Here is a 15,929-nt window from a genome sequence, read left to right as displayed (position 1 = left end):
CCATTCTTTGTGGGTATGAAGCACCCTAAGTGCTGCACCTACCTTTTGGGGCAGGATATTCCAACCGTTTTCTGGACTATGGATTCAATTCAGTCCTGTCTGCTTTCACACCTTTGGGAATTTCTCTGATCCACTGAGAGTTCTCCTTCTTGCTTTTCAGTGAGGCTGGTGTACATGTTCATGTACATGTCAATGTATATATATGTGTGTGTGGGTATATGCGCTTATTCCTTACATACTTTCTTTCACTGCTAGGGTTTGTAGTGTATGCTCATTACCCAAGAAACTGCCTTCTTTATAACATTCACAGTCAACAATCCATGGTCATAAAATCCATGAAAACGAAAATGGTATTTACATAGGACTCCTAGGCTGGAGGAGGAATCATAGCAAATTATTATGGGCAGAAGGGTAGGAGATCAACCAGTGAGGATTTTGTCCCAAAAGTTGAGGCTTCCTTTTTGCAAACCAAATCTCACATGGAACCTTGATATTTAAACCTAAAAAGGGCAGGCATGTGGCTCATGCCTATAATCTCAGCACTTTGCGGGGCCGAGGCAGGAGGATGGCTTGAACTTGGGAGTTTGAGAACAACCTGGGCAACATGGTGAAACCCACCTCTACAAAAAATACACAAATTAGTTGGGCATGGTGGTGCACGTCTGTAGTCCCCACTACTCAGGAGGCTGAGGTGGGAGGATCACCTGAGCCCAGGAAGTCGAAGCTGCAGTTAGCCATGCACTCCAGCCACTGCACTCCAGCCTGGACAACAGAGGGACACCCTGTATCGACAAAACAAAACACAACACCAACTTAAAAGAGTGAAGCTGCTCTGGTAGAAAGTGCCTCATCCTGAGAGATCGCTTAGGAACATCTGGAGCTAAGAAAGTATTTCAAGTACGAGAACTGTCAATGGTGCTTTGGGGTCCTGTGAGAAAGGAATAGAGACTAGCGTTTGCCAAGGTGGAGGGCACTGGTGACCCACGTGGAGGTGTTGATGGAAGGAGGTGGTGATGAGGCTGAATTAAATAATTAAAAGGAATGGGTATTTTTGGTCAGGCATGGTGGCTCATGCCTGTAATCCCAGCACTTTGGGAGGCCAAGGTGGGCAGATCACTTGAGTTCAGGATTTGAGACCAGCTTGGGCAACATGGTGAAACCCCATCTCTACTAAAAATACAAAAATTAGCCAGGCGTGGTGGCGGGGACCTGTAATCCCAGCTACGTGGGAGGCTGAGGCAAGAGAATCACTTGAACCCAGGAGATGGAGGCTTCAGTGAGCCGAGATCACGCCATTATACTCCAGCCTGGGCGACAGAGGGAAACTCTGTCTCAAAACCAGCAAACAAACAAAAACAACAACAACAAAAATTAGCTGAGCTTGGTGGCGGGAACCTGTAATCCCAGCTACTTGGGAGGGTGAGGCAGGAGAATTGCTTGAACCTGGGAGGCAGAGGTTGCAGTGAGCTGAGATCGTGCCACTGCACTCCAGCCTGGGTGACAGAGCGCGACTCCGTCTCAAAAAAGAAAGAAAGAAAAAAAGAATGGGTATCTTTTACATTTTCATGATATAGTTCTAATTGTTCCTCAAGACCTGGGTCCCAAATCTGAGGGAAACACTGGTTGATCCCTGTCCACTGACTCCCATCTTCCCCCCAGCCCCGAGATGCCAGGTGCCCTCCTGGACACAGCCCAGGCCCACTCTGAATTTGTGGCAGCTCTAAATATATAAATGAAATCAGGCACATGCTGAGCAGAAGACTCTTGGGGCAGCCTTAGCTCCTACTCAAACCCGAATGGGATGCTGGGGTCGTCCCTAAGGTCAGCAGGGCTTGGGCCTTAGCTCAAGGACCCCGTCTGATAAGAAAACTCGGTGGCTTTCTGAGGAAGAAGCTACAGGGTTGGGATCCCGTGAGCCGGCTCTGACTGTGTGCTCGCGCTGCCCCCTGCTGGCCGTGCCCTGACACTGCCCCTCCAGGGACAAACTGGGTAGGAGGGTTAGCTGGGTGGGCTGCGCCAGACCTTGCCCGAGGTGGTTCCACTTGTGGGAAAACGTATTTGAAGACCACCAATGTTAAAATCTGACGTGCTCAGCCTCACAAAATCCCAGCTGCCTATGTGTGTGATTCCTACAAATGGCCCCCACATTGTTGGAGAGAGACAATAAAATACTCTTTTGAAGGCCACCAGCTATGGGAAGAGGAACGACAAAATATGAATTTTATGACAACTATTTGGTGCCCATAACAACTTCCTTTCTGGCGACATCTGTTTTTTTTGTTTGTTTGTTTTTGTTTTTTCTTTTTTTTTTTTTTTTTTTTTTTTTTGAGACGGAGTTTTGCTCTTGTTGCCCAGGCTGGAGTGCAATGGTGAGATCTCAGCTTACCACAACCTCCATCTCCTGGGTTCAAGCGATTCTCCTGCCTCAGTCTCCCAAATAGCTGGGATTACAGGCATGCGCCACCATGCCCAGCTAATTTTGTATTTTTAGTAGAGACAGGGTTTCTCCGTGTTGGTCAGGCTGGTCTCAAACTCCTGACCTTAGGTGATCCTCCCGCCTCAGCCTCCCAAAGTGCTGGGATTACTGGCATGAGCCACCACGCCCAACCCTTTCTGGGGACATCTGGGATGAGGCAGAGATTCTGCCTCATCAAAGTAATTTGAGAGTTGGAAGGTTGCAGCGATGCATTTCTGCCATGCTAATTTGGTCCTTGGGAGAATGCAGACAGCAGAGTCTGGAGGCAATTTCAGCTGTGGGTGGAGGTCTCAGGAAGGAAACTGGCGCCAGCTTCAGAGAGCCTCTCAATGAGATTGGCCACTGCCTCGGGTTTACCCAGGGGAAAGTGGAGGAGTTTAGTGCTGCCTGGGGGCATGGCAAAGCCTTACTGGAAGAAGCATACCTTTCTCTTAATTCAAGCTAGCAGGGAAAGAGGTGAAGTGGACCACTGCTGATCCTACCTTTTTTTTTTTTTTTTTTTGAGATGGAGTCTCACTCTGTCACCCAGGCTGGAGTGCAGTGGTGTGATCTTGGCTCACTGCAACCTCTGCCTCCCAGCTTAAAGCAATTCTCCTGCCTCAGCCTCCCGAGTAGCTCGGATTACAGGTGCATGCCACCACACCTGGCCAATTTTTGTATTTTTAGTAGAGGCGGGGTTTCACCATGTTGGCCAGGCTGGTCTCGAGCTCCTGACCTCAGGTGATCCATCCTCCTCAGCCTCCCAAAGTGCTGGGATTACAGGTGTGAGCCACCATGCCTGGCCTCTGATCCCACTTTCTGTTGGGGGCTTGGCTCTGGAGTTTAGGAAGCTCAGAAGTGTCAGATCTGGAAGCCTGTGGGATCTCCTGGAGCCTCACTATTCAAAGGGTGGTCCAAGGAGGGCTGGACCTTAGAGCTCCCAAGCTCCAAGGCCATATCTCAGACATGCTGCATCAGAATCTGCATTTTTAACAAGACCCCCAGGGGACTGCACATTAAACAACCAATCAGGCCAGGCACAGTGCCTCACGCCTGTAAGCCCAACACTTTGGGAGGCTGAGGCAGGAGGATTGCTTGAAGCCAGGAGTTCAATACCAGCCTGAGCAACACAGCAAGACTCTGTTCCTATAAAAAAAAAATCAGCCAAATGCAGTGTAGTTTTAGCTACTAGAGGCTGAGGCAGGAGGATCTCAAGTCTGGGAGTTCAAAGCTGCCTGAGCCATGATCACACTACTGCTGTCCTATAAATGGGCAACAGAGTGAGACCCTGAGAGAGGAGAGAGAGAGAGAGAGAGAGAGAGAGAGGGAGGGAGAGAGAGAGAAGGCAATCAATGCCTACAAAACAGTGGTTGTCTACCTCCCTGCAGGTGTCTGAAATGTGCACTGCCTAAACCCTGTATGTTGACATATGGAGGTGAGGATATGGAGGAACCCACTCTAGTAAGTATTCATATCTGTGGGTTTAAAGGCAAACTTTGCACGTGAGCAGAGAACAGAGAAGAAGGCTGCAGGAGCCCTGTGGGAAGACCGCAGCTGATAGGCTAAATGTCCCAGAACTTTTTCTGCTGTGGGGCTGTGCCCGGAAGTTGCCTTGCCAGTAGGCAGGACACGTAGTACACCTTGATTTCTCAAGGTGGCCACATATGAAGAAGGAAGAGACAAAGATAAGGGTTTGAAGGTGCACACAACGTGGCTCTTCAGCACTTCTGAGCCCAGGAATGTTTTTGGAAAGTATAACCAGGCCGGGCTCCACTTTCCTCGAAGTCCATCAGTTAGATACCTTGGTGTGGAGCTGGACCACGTCAGACACTTTTCTAGTAGTTTCTACCTTGGAGATGACGTATGAGTGGCAACCAAACAGATAAAGCCAAAACCACTGTCCAAAGTAACAACGGCACTCTGAAAAATATCATCTGAACCTCTCAATTATCCTGAGGTAGGCATTTTTAGTATAATTATTCCCATAGGAAAATAAATAAATAAATAAATAAATAAATAAATAAATAAATAAATAAATAAATAGAGGTTAAATTCTGCTTAGGATCAAAGAGCTAGAAATGGCGAGGATGGGACCCTGACCCAGCACCTCTGGCTCCAAATCTCTTTGGCTCTGTTACCACTCATGCTTTGTCTCCAATGTTTGTTTTATTTATTTCTGGGGGTGGGAGAGGTGCAGGTAGGAGAAGGGAGAAGAAACAATGAAATGAGAATTTCATATATTTCAGGTTAATTTCACCAACTATCATCAGATGATGAGGAAATGACTTTAAGAGGAAACCGGCCGGGCGCGGTGGCTCAAGCCTGTAATCCCAGCACTTTGGGAGGCCGAGACGGGCGGATCACAAGGTCAGGAGATCGAGACCATCCTGGCTAACATGGTAAAACTCCGTCTCTACTAAAAAATACAAAAAACTAGCCGGGCGCCGTGGTGGGCGCCTGTAGTCCCAGCTACTCGGGAGCCTGAGGCAGGAGAATGGCGTAAACCCGGGAGGCGGAGCTTGCAGTGAGCTGAGATCCGGCCACTGCACTCCAGCCTGGGGGACAGAGCAAGACTCCATCTCAAAAAAAAAAAAAAAAGAGGAAACCAGTCGTTAGTAGAGATGCTGGGGTAAATGTGGTAGGCAGCATGAATCAAAAGGAAGGTGTGGGTGACACAAAGCCACATGGAGAGAGGTGTTTAACTTAGCACCTTTGGGGAGGGGTTCACCAGTCCGAGGCCAAATTGCCTGTCATGTCTTTCAACCACTCCGATACAGGGCAGCACTTTCATGGAACTCCCTCTAAAGATACCCAAGAGAGAGGTGAGGAGGGGAGGCTGTCATATGAAGGGCCATCCAGTTAGGTGTTTCATCTTCACCAAGGGAAAGTACTCCCCATAGGACTAGAGCAGAGAGGCCTGTTAATGAAAGGTAAAATAAAAAATAGCATCACTGGGGCAGTGAGTGAGGTGTCACTGAACACAAATGCTGTACGGCTGCCTCAGGAGAGGGCAGCTGTGTGCTACTGGTCCTGCCTGACCACACTGGCATGCAGCTGGCACTGACCGGCCTCATGCCCTGGACCTGAAATCTCTTCCATGTAGTCTTTCCATAGGTAGTATTCTTTGCAAGTTGGTTTTCTTGGGCCAAAATAGTCTGGCTATTTTGTGGGGGATATGAATCGAGGGGAAGCTTGCTTACCAGAGAGGGATGAAGTTTGAAATTTGGCACTGGGCATTTTTAGGTCTTGTTAATGCACAACTTCTAAAGCTAACACTCCCCACCCTGCCTAACTTGACAAAGGTTTTGTGTGGCCAAGGAGGGAAGGGAGCTGTGAGTGTCTCTTGGGGTTGGTACAACCCTCCTGGCTGAGCCAGTGCTTGGTCCTGGGAGACCTTAGCTTGGGTTCAGACAGATTCAAGTAAGAAACCACCACCAGCACCCAACCAACCCAATATAATCTTAACTTGGGAAATGTTCACTTAGTCTTTTTTTTTTTTTTTTTTTTTTTTTTTGAGATGGGAGTTTCACTCTTGTGCCCAGGCTGCAGTGCAGTGGCGCGATCTTGGCTCACCACAACCACCGCCTCCTGAGTTCAAGTGATTCTCCTGCCTCAGCCTCCCGAGTAGCTGGGATTATAGGCATGTGCCACCACGCCCAGCTAATTTTGTATTTTTAGTAGAGACAGGGTTTCTCCATGTTGGTCAGGCTGGTCTTGAACTCCCGACCTCAGGTTCGCCTCAGACCTGCCTCGGTCTCCCAAAGTGCTGGGATTACAGGCGTGAGCCACCGCACCCGGCCTCACCTAGTCTTTTCAAAGAACATTATTGGAAAAGCCTACAAATCACACATGGCAAGCACCATTTACACCTTGCCTTGCATTTTGTCTTCATGATTCACTTTTAAGAAATGATTAAAACACTGAGGCTGGGCATGGTGGCTCACAGCTATAATCCCAACACTTTGGTAGGCCAAGGCGGGAGGACTGTTTGAACTTAAGTTTGAGACCAGCCTGGGCAACACAGCAAAAAACTAAAAACTAAAAAATTAGCCAGGTACAGTAGCAAGTCCCTGTAGTCCCAGGGGCTACTCGGGAGGCTAAGGCAGGAGGATTGCTTGAGCCCAAGAGGTCAAGGCTGCAGTGAGCTGTGATCATGCCACTGCACTCCAGCCTGGGCCACAGAGCAAGAATCTGTCTCTAAAAAATAAAAAAGTAGAAAACAGATACTTCACTTATTTTAGTTCTTGGCTTTCTTGCCTGGAGAAGATGGGGTTGTGAAGATGCTTGTGGCCCGGTCAAGGTTTTGGTATTTGTTTGCGAAGATGGACTAACATCAATTGTGGTGCAAAAATGGGGTTTTGTGTATTTCCATTAATCTCATACTTTGGTGAAGACACAGGAAGAATCCTTTCAGATGGAAAACTGCCACTATACAAAGGACACATAGCCACACCACATTTTTAGTCTTTATTTTTTAAGTAAATTCCATTGAATCAAATATAACAAAATTACAGTTTTTGTTTGTAATGATCTTTGTTCACCACCACACAATCATAGTAGAATCGAAAGTAATATGAGCACATAAAATGATCAAGGACATCATTGTTTAGTATAATTTCTTATTAAAGGTAAATATCCCCATATTTAGAAAAAATTGCATTGCTAGTTGCAAATCTTAAACACCTCAATGCTGAAGGATCCTGTATTTCCCCCCCAAAGATCCAGCAGCACAGAGGCTTTCAGAACACAAACTCAAAAATATAGTATTTTCAGGGCAGCATTTTAAGTTTCAGAAACCCAAACAAAACAAAACAAAACAAAATCAGAATTAGGAATGTGAAAGTGATGGTTCTCAAAAAGTCAATCGGGAAGCAGATCTGCCAACATAAGAATGTGGTTGAACAGAGACTAACCAGGAAAAGGAGAGATGCAAACTCGCTCCCCCTCCCCCCTCGCCATCGTCCCCCGCCCCCAGCGAGCAAACCGCCTCGCTGCTCTGTGCTGTCTCTCTGATGGCGTCCACCTCCGGGGCCATGGCGAAGCACGAGCAGATCCTGGTCCTCGACCTGCCCACAGACCTCAAATTCAAAGGCCCCTTCACAGATGTAGTCACTATAAATCTTAAATTGCGAAATCCATCGGATAGAAAAGTGTGTTTCAAACTGAAGACTACAGCGCCTCACCGGTACTGTGTGAGGCCCAACAGTGGAATTATTGACCCAGGGTCAACTGTGACTGTTTCAGTAACGCTACAGCCCTCTGACTATGATCCGAATGAAAAGAGTAAACACAAGTGTATGGTACAATTTTTGCTCCACTGAACACTTCAGATATGGAAGTTGTGTGGAAAGAGGCAAAACCTGACGAATTAATGGATTCCAAATTGAGATGTGTATTTGAAATGCCCAATGAAAATGATAAATTGAATGACATGGAACCTAGCAAAGCTGTTCCACTGAATGCATCTGAACAAGATGGACCCATGCCAAAACCACACAGTGTTTCACTTAATGACACCGCAACAAGGAAACTAACAGAAGAGTGTAAAAGACTTCAGGGAGAAATGATGAAGCTATCAGAAGAAAATCGACACCTGAGAGATGAAGGTTTAAGGCTCAGAAAGGTAGCACATTCGGATAAACCTGGATCAGCCTCAACTGCATCCTTCAGAGATGTCACCAGTCCTCTTCCTTCACTTCTTGTTGTAATTGCAGCCATTTTCATTGGATTCTTTGTCTTTTGGAGACGGAGTCTCACTCTTGTCCCCCAGGCTGGAGTGCAGTGGCATGATCTCGGCTCACTGCAACCTGTCTCCTGGGTTCAAGCAATTCTCCCACCTCAGCCTCCCTAGTAGCTGGGATTACAGGCGCCCACCACCACACCCAGCTAATTTTTGCATTTTTAGTAGAGACGGGGTTTCACCATGTTGGCCAGGTTGGTCTCGAACTCCTAACCTCAGGCGATCCACCCGCCTTGGCCTCCAAAGTGCTGGGATTACAGGCGGGAGCCACCATGCCCGGCCTTCATTGGATTCTTTCTAGTGAAATTCATCTTGTAGAATGAAGCATACAAAGTGCTATTTCTTTTTTTTTTTCTTGACCAGAAAAAGATTCGTTTACCTACCATTTCATTGGTAGTATGGCCTGCGGTGACCATTTTCTTTTGTGTGTGTACAGTGCCGTATAGGCTTTGCGTTTAATGATCTCTTACGGTTAGAAAACACAATAAAAACAAACTGTTTGGCTACTGGACAAATTGTATATTACCAGATCATCACTAGCAGGTTTCAGTTGCACATTCAATCCTTTATGAAATTCATAAAGAATTGTTCTGGGAAGTGGGGAGCGCCTCTGCCCAGCCCCTATCCCGTCTGGGAAGTGAGAAGCCTTTCTGCTTGGCCGCCCACCCTCTGGGAAGTGAGGAGCGCTTCTGCCAGGCCCCTGCCCCATCTGGGAAGTGAGGAGGGCCTCTGCCTGGGGGCTGCCCATCTGGGAAGTGAGAAGCGCGCCTGTCTGGCCGCCCACCCTCTGGGAAGTGAGGAGCGTTCTTCCTGGCTGGCTGCCCACCCTCTGGGAAGCAAGGAGCGCCTCTGCCCAGCTGTCCCACCATCTTGGAAGTGAGGCATACCTCTGCCCGGCCCCTGCCCTGTCTGGGAAGTGAGGAGTGTCTCTGTCCGGCCACTGTACCTTCTGGGAAGTGAGGAATGCCTCTGCCTGGCCACCCACCATCTGGGAAGTGAGGCACGCCTCTGCCTGGCTGCTGCACTGTCTGGGAAGTGAGGTGCGTCTCTGCCTGGCTGCTGCACTGTCTGGGAAGTGAGGAGTGCCTCTGCCTGGCCACCCACCATCTGGGAAGTGAGGTGCGTCTCTGCCTGGCTGCTGCACTGTCTGGGAAGTGAGGTGCGCCTCTGCCTGGCCACCCACCATCTGGGAAGTGAGGTGCGTCTCTGCCTGGCTGCTGCCCCGTCTGGGAAGTGAGGAGCGCCTCTGCCTGGCCACCCACCATCTGGGAAGTGAGGTGCGTCTCTGCCTGGTTGCTGCACTGTCTGGGAAGTGAGGTGCGTCTCTGCCGCCCGCTGCCCCGTCTGGGAAGTGAGGAGCGCCTCTGCCCGGCTGCTGTGCAACCCTCCAAGTGTGAAGTGACAGCCTTATGTGTGATCTTTTTGCTCTCCCCAAGTTTGCATTTTCGACATTAATAATAGTTTACTTTTTAAATAAAAGTTTTAAATTGGAGAATAAAAAAAAACTAACTTCAGCTTCTTATTATTGGAGATGCATGAAAGCTCTACCCACATACATGCTAGGAAAAACAGTTCAGAAAACACGGGGGACTGACTCTTCCAAAAGAAGCAGCTGTCTACTCTGCGGCCTACTTCCAAGGGCCACTGTAAGAGGAAGCCTGGGCTGCAGCATTCGGAGGTAGCAGCAGCAGAGACGGGAAGGAAGCAGGCCTTGCCTTGTGTGGCATTCCAGTTCCCTCTGTCAGCAGGGGCCAGATCCCCCTTCCTTAGCTTCAACTACAATTTGGCAAAAGCAATTCTAGGGCAACTGGGGGCAGTAGGGGCGTAAGGGGTTTACTTCCCTCTGCTTAGATAACAGAGGTAGAAGAAACACTTTCCATCAATTGCTTGGCCTCTAAATGCCACAGGCAGGCTACTTTTCATGGCTTTTCAAAGCATCCAAGCAATCCAAAGTGGCTTTGAACAGCAGAGTAAGGCCAAGAAGGGTAAAAAGGGGCCAGAGCTGAGGTGTTTGGGCCAGTTCTGGATCACTCATATTGTTGAGGGAGGGATGGGAGCATAAGATAACAAGGAGCCTCAGTCCACTTGAGGAAATTCTCTGGTTTTGCTGCAGTTTCGCTTCAAACTTCCACAGCAGAAGAATTTGAATTCTAATGCCACAATATTGTTGTAATACCAGGGATTCTCTAGAGGCAAGTTAAGGCTTTCTGGGCAAAGAAAACAATTCCAGATGATATTGTGACAGAATGCTACAGTGAAATGCTTCTTAATGACTCTCCTGTCCTGCCTAAAGGACAAAGACCTATGAGTGACTTCAACTTGACGTGATGTTTCAGTGATCTTTACTTCAGCTCTAAGTCGGAATCAATGGCACAGGAAAAGAAAAGCCTCTTACATCTCAGACATCTGCTTGCCGAGCAAACACAAACAAGAACACGTGTATTGTTTCTCAGGAGCTGGCAAAATAGATCTCCAGTCCCACAGTTACAAAGAGAGCTCTCATTCAGATGCCGGGCATATAAGCTCAGCTACCCAGAAAGTTCAGCTTTAATGGAGACTGTAGTTTTAGAATGAAAGCCTGAGCAGGAAGGATTTCTGCCCTGGGAATTCTCAATGCTCTGCCTGAGTCACACTGGAGGATGGAGATAGGCTCCTCATTCCAGCGGCCAGCACCTGCCACAGTCACAAGACCACCCTCAGAATAGCAAGGATCTTACGATGACAATGGGGACTCTGAAGAGAAGCCAGTCAAAGACACAGGGCTTTAGACAAGATCAAGGGTCTTCACCAGGAAAGCTTAATGCAGAAGCCCCCTCCCTCCAAGTCCCCTCAGCATGAGCCTTGAGCCTTGACATAGTTGTTTCCACCTGCAAGGGCTGGAGAAGCCAAGTTCACACTGATGTTCAGCAATGTTCAAGCAAATGATGTGTAAATAGATTAAATGGTCTTAGAGATGGTCTAAGAGGAGGGAACAGGCTCAGAGAGGTGAGGTGATTTGCCCATGATCCAATGTGAATTAGAGACCATTAGGACAAGAACTCAGGTATATTTCCACTCTTATGGTGACTCATAAGGTTCCCAGTAAGCGTAAAATGCTGCAGAGAGGAGAATATTGCAACCAACAGCTTTCTGCTTTCACTCTGCTCTGGAGTCATTCGTGTAAACTCACAGCAGGAAAAGATAACAGTTTTCTTCAAGTCTGTTAAACTCACTTCTAACATAAAAACATTAAAGAAACTTGACACAATTTTTTGAGTCAGTTAAACCTAATTTGACTGGAATCAGTTACTTATAAGTATCTTCAAATTGCTTATGAGACACGGAGTACTACAGGAAAGATGTGGGTGCTTCTCCCCATTGGTTTTTAACACATTATTCCTGCAATGGAATTGTCCGCTTGATGCAATTTATAACCTCAGTTTGATTCTAAAATATAATATTCAAATACTCTTTAAAAATTCAGCCTTGTTTTCGCCCAAATAGAACCTTACTAGCAAAAGGGGGATTCATATAATCATCAGAAATGAATGACTTTGGGAAGAAAGGCAAGGACACCTGGAGGAAGGAAAAAGGATGACCTATCTATAAACTGCCACTCCCTCATTTATCAGGCAAGTTTGCAGCTCTGTAAATTCAATGCCTCTGTGCTCTCATTCAGGGACAAACAAGAATTCTCCAGTAAGACAGCCACAGTCACATTCGCATTTCCATGCCCAAGAGCCTGAAGCTTGAACAAAGGGCTTCAGTTAATTTCATGTGAGCCAAAATGGAATGTGAGTGCCATTCAGAGTCACACACTAAAAAGATTTCAGCTGGGACATTGGCTCCCACAGTCCTGGGGGAGCAAATTCCGGTTGTGTAGCAACAAAGGCTATGCTGCCAGCCCTGCCTGTCCTCCACAGGGGCCACCAGGACTGCCATGCAGACCAGGCTCCACCCTCCCCCACACCGGTTTGTGTGACAACAGGGCTGTCTTTTCTCTTCCCAAATTTCTGAATGGAGCTAGTACCTGGGCCAGCCACTATGTTGTCAGAATAGGTTAAGGGGTGTGGCCTCAGGCATATGAAAGGAGCCTCTCGCTCTTTTGTGGTGGTGATTCAATCCTAGGATGTTATTGCTTGGTTCACCTATTCTCATAAAAAGCCTTGAGAAATGAAGGTAGTAGTGGCAGAAATATGACTATCAATCGTCAGGATCACAGCTGTAGTTGGGTGAAGGGAAAAGTAAAAGGAGAGGGAATAGCTTCCAAATTGAGGGGTAAAGTGCCAGTCTGTGCTAAAAGAACATGAAAAGGAAATGTATTCGAGAAATAATACACTGGGGGGAAGAAAGTCATAATGATAGCGGTTGGCGAGTGTCAGAAATTATACCAAAGCAAAGTTGAGACCACAGAAATCTCAATTTTCTGAGACAAGGGCTGTTTTTGATGTTATTCAGATGATTTGGTGATTGTCAGAAAACAACTTCTTCAGGTTACAGTCACTTGGACCCGTGCCCAAACCACACCCACCTGTGGGCCTGAGGGTTGGCACTCAGGTGCTCAGGTGGCTCCTTTCATCCCTGAAACATCCATGCAGACCCATTACTTATATTCCAGTCTGTCCTGGAGTCAAAGGAGATGAAGGAGGGAAACTATCTTTTTAAAGTATCCAGGCAATTTTACTCATAGTTCTGTTTAGTTCCAGATAGCAACTGCTGATTTTTCAAAGTGCAGGGTTTTTAGATATTCAAGTACCACAGGATCGGAGAAAAGGAGTACTTGAAACCTAGAGTTGTGTTTTCACTTCAGAAGACACACTTTGGAAACACCTATCCAACAGACTACAAATATAGGCTATTAAATTAAAAATCTGGTTTCAAAATAATACCCACTTAGGTTGGAAATATCTGTCTCCAAACTCAGGTCCAACTTTTGAATTGTTTGGTATCAAAAAGCAAAGTTAGAGGAACTTGGGTTTAAAAACTAAAATTACAAGTGAGTGCTTAAAAAAAAAACAAAAACAACACCAAAACATCTTTTTATCAAATAAGGGACACACACACACACAAAACGCAAATGATGATATCTACATGCTTAGACTGGGAGAGCAGCTCCCAGGCTCCCCTGGAGGGATGTTCTCTCAAACCTCAGTAAACTGAGTTTGTCATTGAACTTTGAACCTGGTAGTGAGCTCAGCAATCTACCTGGTCCAAGTCCCCCATTTTAGAGGTGAAGAAACTGAAGTCCACAGGGACTTTGTTGAGGGTGAAAAGCTGAGCCAGGGCACAGCCCAGATGCTCAGCCCACCCAGAGCCCTTCTGAGACATCACACTGTGGTCACATGATGGCAGCTCCATAGCTGGCCTTGCTGCTCTGGAGACCATGGGAGCTAGGGGATACCCCTGATTGATTATGAATTCCAATAAAATGAGCTATGAAGATGTTTCCAATTCAAGGGCGCTGTTGAACAGCATTTCCAAAATTTGCTTGGTGATGAGAATCATCTGGGGCACTTGTCAAAAATTAAAATCCCCAGGCTCCTTCCCAGACCCAGTGAATCAGCCTCTCCGAGGGGAGGGACCTGGGAGGCTGAATTTTTAACAAGTGCCCCATGTAACTCTCAGCAGCAGCAAAGTGTAGGGAAATGATCTTAGAAGATAGGGTGAAAACTTGGCTTGTGACTCAAAGGAATTTCCTTTGCCATTTAAGAAGCCACACTCTGGCCTGGGAAGCCTGGCTTCTCAGGCTTCCAAGCTGAGCTGTGTCTTCAGCATTGGCCTGGAAGGGTGAGCTCTTTTTAAGGTCTACGTAAGGACACATACAAACCACCACAAAATGACATACACCCTTCACTGTTCTCAGGGAAAAGCCTTTTGGTGGCAAAGCAAACTTGCTATTCAGACACATTTTTAATAGGCAAACTAGATGTACTTGGCTTAAAAGCAACCAGATGCTGAAACTGGACAGAGGGCAAGAACTCTGTCACTTGTCACCATGACTAACAATGCAATGGAGAAAACCAGTAACTAAGCACAAAAATAAGCTGGAGCTCCCAGGAAGAGCTGCCTACTCCGAGACAGGTGTGCATGGTGGGTGCCCCCTGCTGATGGTGTGAGGTCAGATCCAGGTCACTGAGGGAGATGGGAGACCTGAAACAGGGGGTGAGGGGACGCAGCTTCCAGAGGAGGGCTGCTGGAGCATGCCAGAGTCCGGAGGCCTCACTCCAGGTCAGCCTCCACCTGCTCCGTGTCAGAGCACTGTGACTTGTTACGCTCCCATTGGCAAATGGCGTTGGCGTACTCCACCACCAGCTTATCCATCCATGTCAGGGGCTCCGGGAACAGCACAGAGCCCTCAAAGAAGCCCAAGTGGCCCCCATGCAGAGGCAGCACAAACATGACGTTCTCTCGTTTCTCTGCAGGGGAAAGGCAGCTGAGTGAGTTACTGTTCTCTAGTTTGCTCCAGGACAGGAGGTGCAGAGGTGAGCTGGCTAGGGTAGCCTGGGTTTTCCCCACAGGGGCAGTCACCTAAGTGGGCATTCAATCTCTACTCACTCTGCCTTGTTCAACAAAGAGGGGGCAGGCAAGACAGTGGCACCTAGCAGGTTTTAGAATACAGCTTGGCTTGGAGTTGAATGGGCACCAGCTTACACCCAGGCTGGCCCAGATGAATTAAATCAGAATCTCTGGGGGTGGGAGGTTGAGGAGGAGTGAGGGAGGGGAATTCCCAAGTGTTGGTATTGCTCAAGCTCCCCAGGTGATTCAATGTGTTTCCTAACTTTGTGCATCGGAATCACTGAGGATATCTTATTAAAATGCAGATTTTGATTTAATAAGCCTGAAGGGGGAGCTGAGATTCTCCAGTTCTAAAAAGCTCCCAGGTGATTCCCATGCTAGCGGTGGCGGCTGGGCTCTGAGTAGGGATTCATGGCATTTACAGTATCATTTGCTAGAGAACAAGGAGAATTCAATGGAGTCAATGATTTTTCACTACAGACATTTATCTTCAAGATTGGTTTTTTTGTTTTTTTGAGACGGAGTCTCGCTGTGTCACCCAGGCTGGAGTGCAGTGGCACGATCTCGGCTCACTGCAAGCTCCACCTCCTGGGTTCACGCCATTCTCCTGCCTCAATCTCCCAAGTAGCTGGGACTACAGGCGCCCGCCACCATGCCCGGCTAATTTTTTGTATTTTTTTTAGTAGAGACGGGGTTTCACTGTGTTAGACAGGATGGTCTTGATCTCCTGACCTCATGATCCACCCGTCTTGGCCTCCCAAAGTGCTGGGATTACAGGCGTGAGCCACCGCGCCCGGCCTATCTTCAAGATTCTTAAAGCTGCATGTTGTGTTAAAAGATGCCTAAGCTCTCAACGCCACATGCTAAGTGGCCATCCTGAAAAATAATAACCTAGAGCTTAACTTTATTTTTTATTTTTGATTTTTTTGAGACAGAAAAAATTACTGCAACCTCCACTCCTGGGTTCAAGCGATTCTTATGCCTCAGTCTCTCCAGTAGCATGTACCACCATGCCCAGCTAATTTTTGTACTTTTAGTAGAGATGGGGTTTCACCATGTTGGCCAGACTGATCTCAAACTCCTGACTTCAAGTGATCCGCCTACCTCGGCCTCCCAAAGTGCTGGGATTTATAGGCATGAGTTACCACACTCGGCCCAGTTGCTTCTATTTTTATGTTTAAAGCAGATGGAGAGGCTATCACAAGAGACAGCAGAACAGGATTTTTTGTTTTGCTTTTC

At 47.4% G+C, this 15,929-nt stretch overlaps 1 protein-coding gene and 2 pseudogenes across 3 annotated transcripts in view; 1 reads left to right on the top strand and 2 right to left on the bottom strand.

Annotated features, from left to right (window-relative positions):
* Positions 1 to 6,908: 6,908 nt before the first annotated feature.
* The window catches only part of ABHD2 (abhydrolase domain containing 2, acylglycerol lipase), a 115,917-nt gene continuing 106,896 nt past the window's right edge, over positions 6,909 to 15,929 (bottom strand). For all 3 annotated transcript variants that reach the window (XM_045395967.2, XM_005560462.4, XM_065548394.2), the window contains one exon: positions 6,909 to 14,590. In XM_045395967.2, the coding sequence (XP_045251902.1) occupies positions 14,394 to 14,590 (197 nt within the window). In that variant the 3' untranslated portion in view covers positions 6,909 to 14,393. The remainder of the gene's footprint in view (positions 14,591 to 15,929) is intronic.
* Positions 7,468 to 8,607, top strand: LOC102136255 (vesicle-associated membrane protein-associated protein A pseudogene; annotated as a pseudogene).
* Positions 8,535 to 13,532, bottom strand: LOC135971708 (uncharacterized; annotated as a pseudogene).

The sequence above is a fragment of the Macaca fascicularis genome, chromosome 7 (genome assembly GCF_037993035.2).
Source record: "Macaca fascicularis isolate 582-1 chromosome 7, T2T-MFA8v1.1".
NCBI classification, from domain to species: domain Eukaryota; kingdom Metazoa; phylum Chordata; class Mammalia; order Primates; family Cercopithecidae; genus Macaca; species Macaca fascicularis.
The sequence above is the reverse complement of the archived record's forward strand: the minus strand, read 5'-3'. Positions and strand labels throughout refer to the sequence as shown.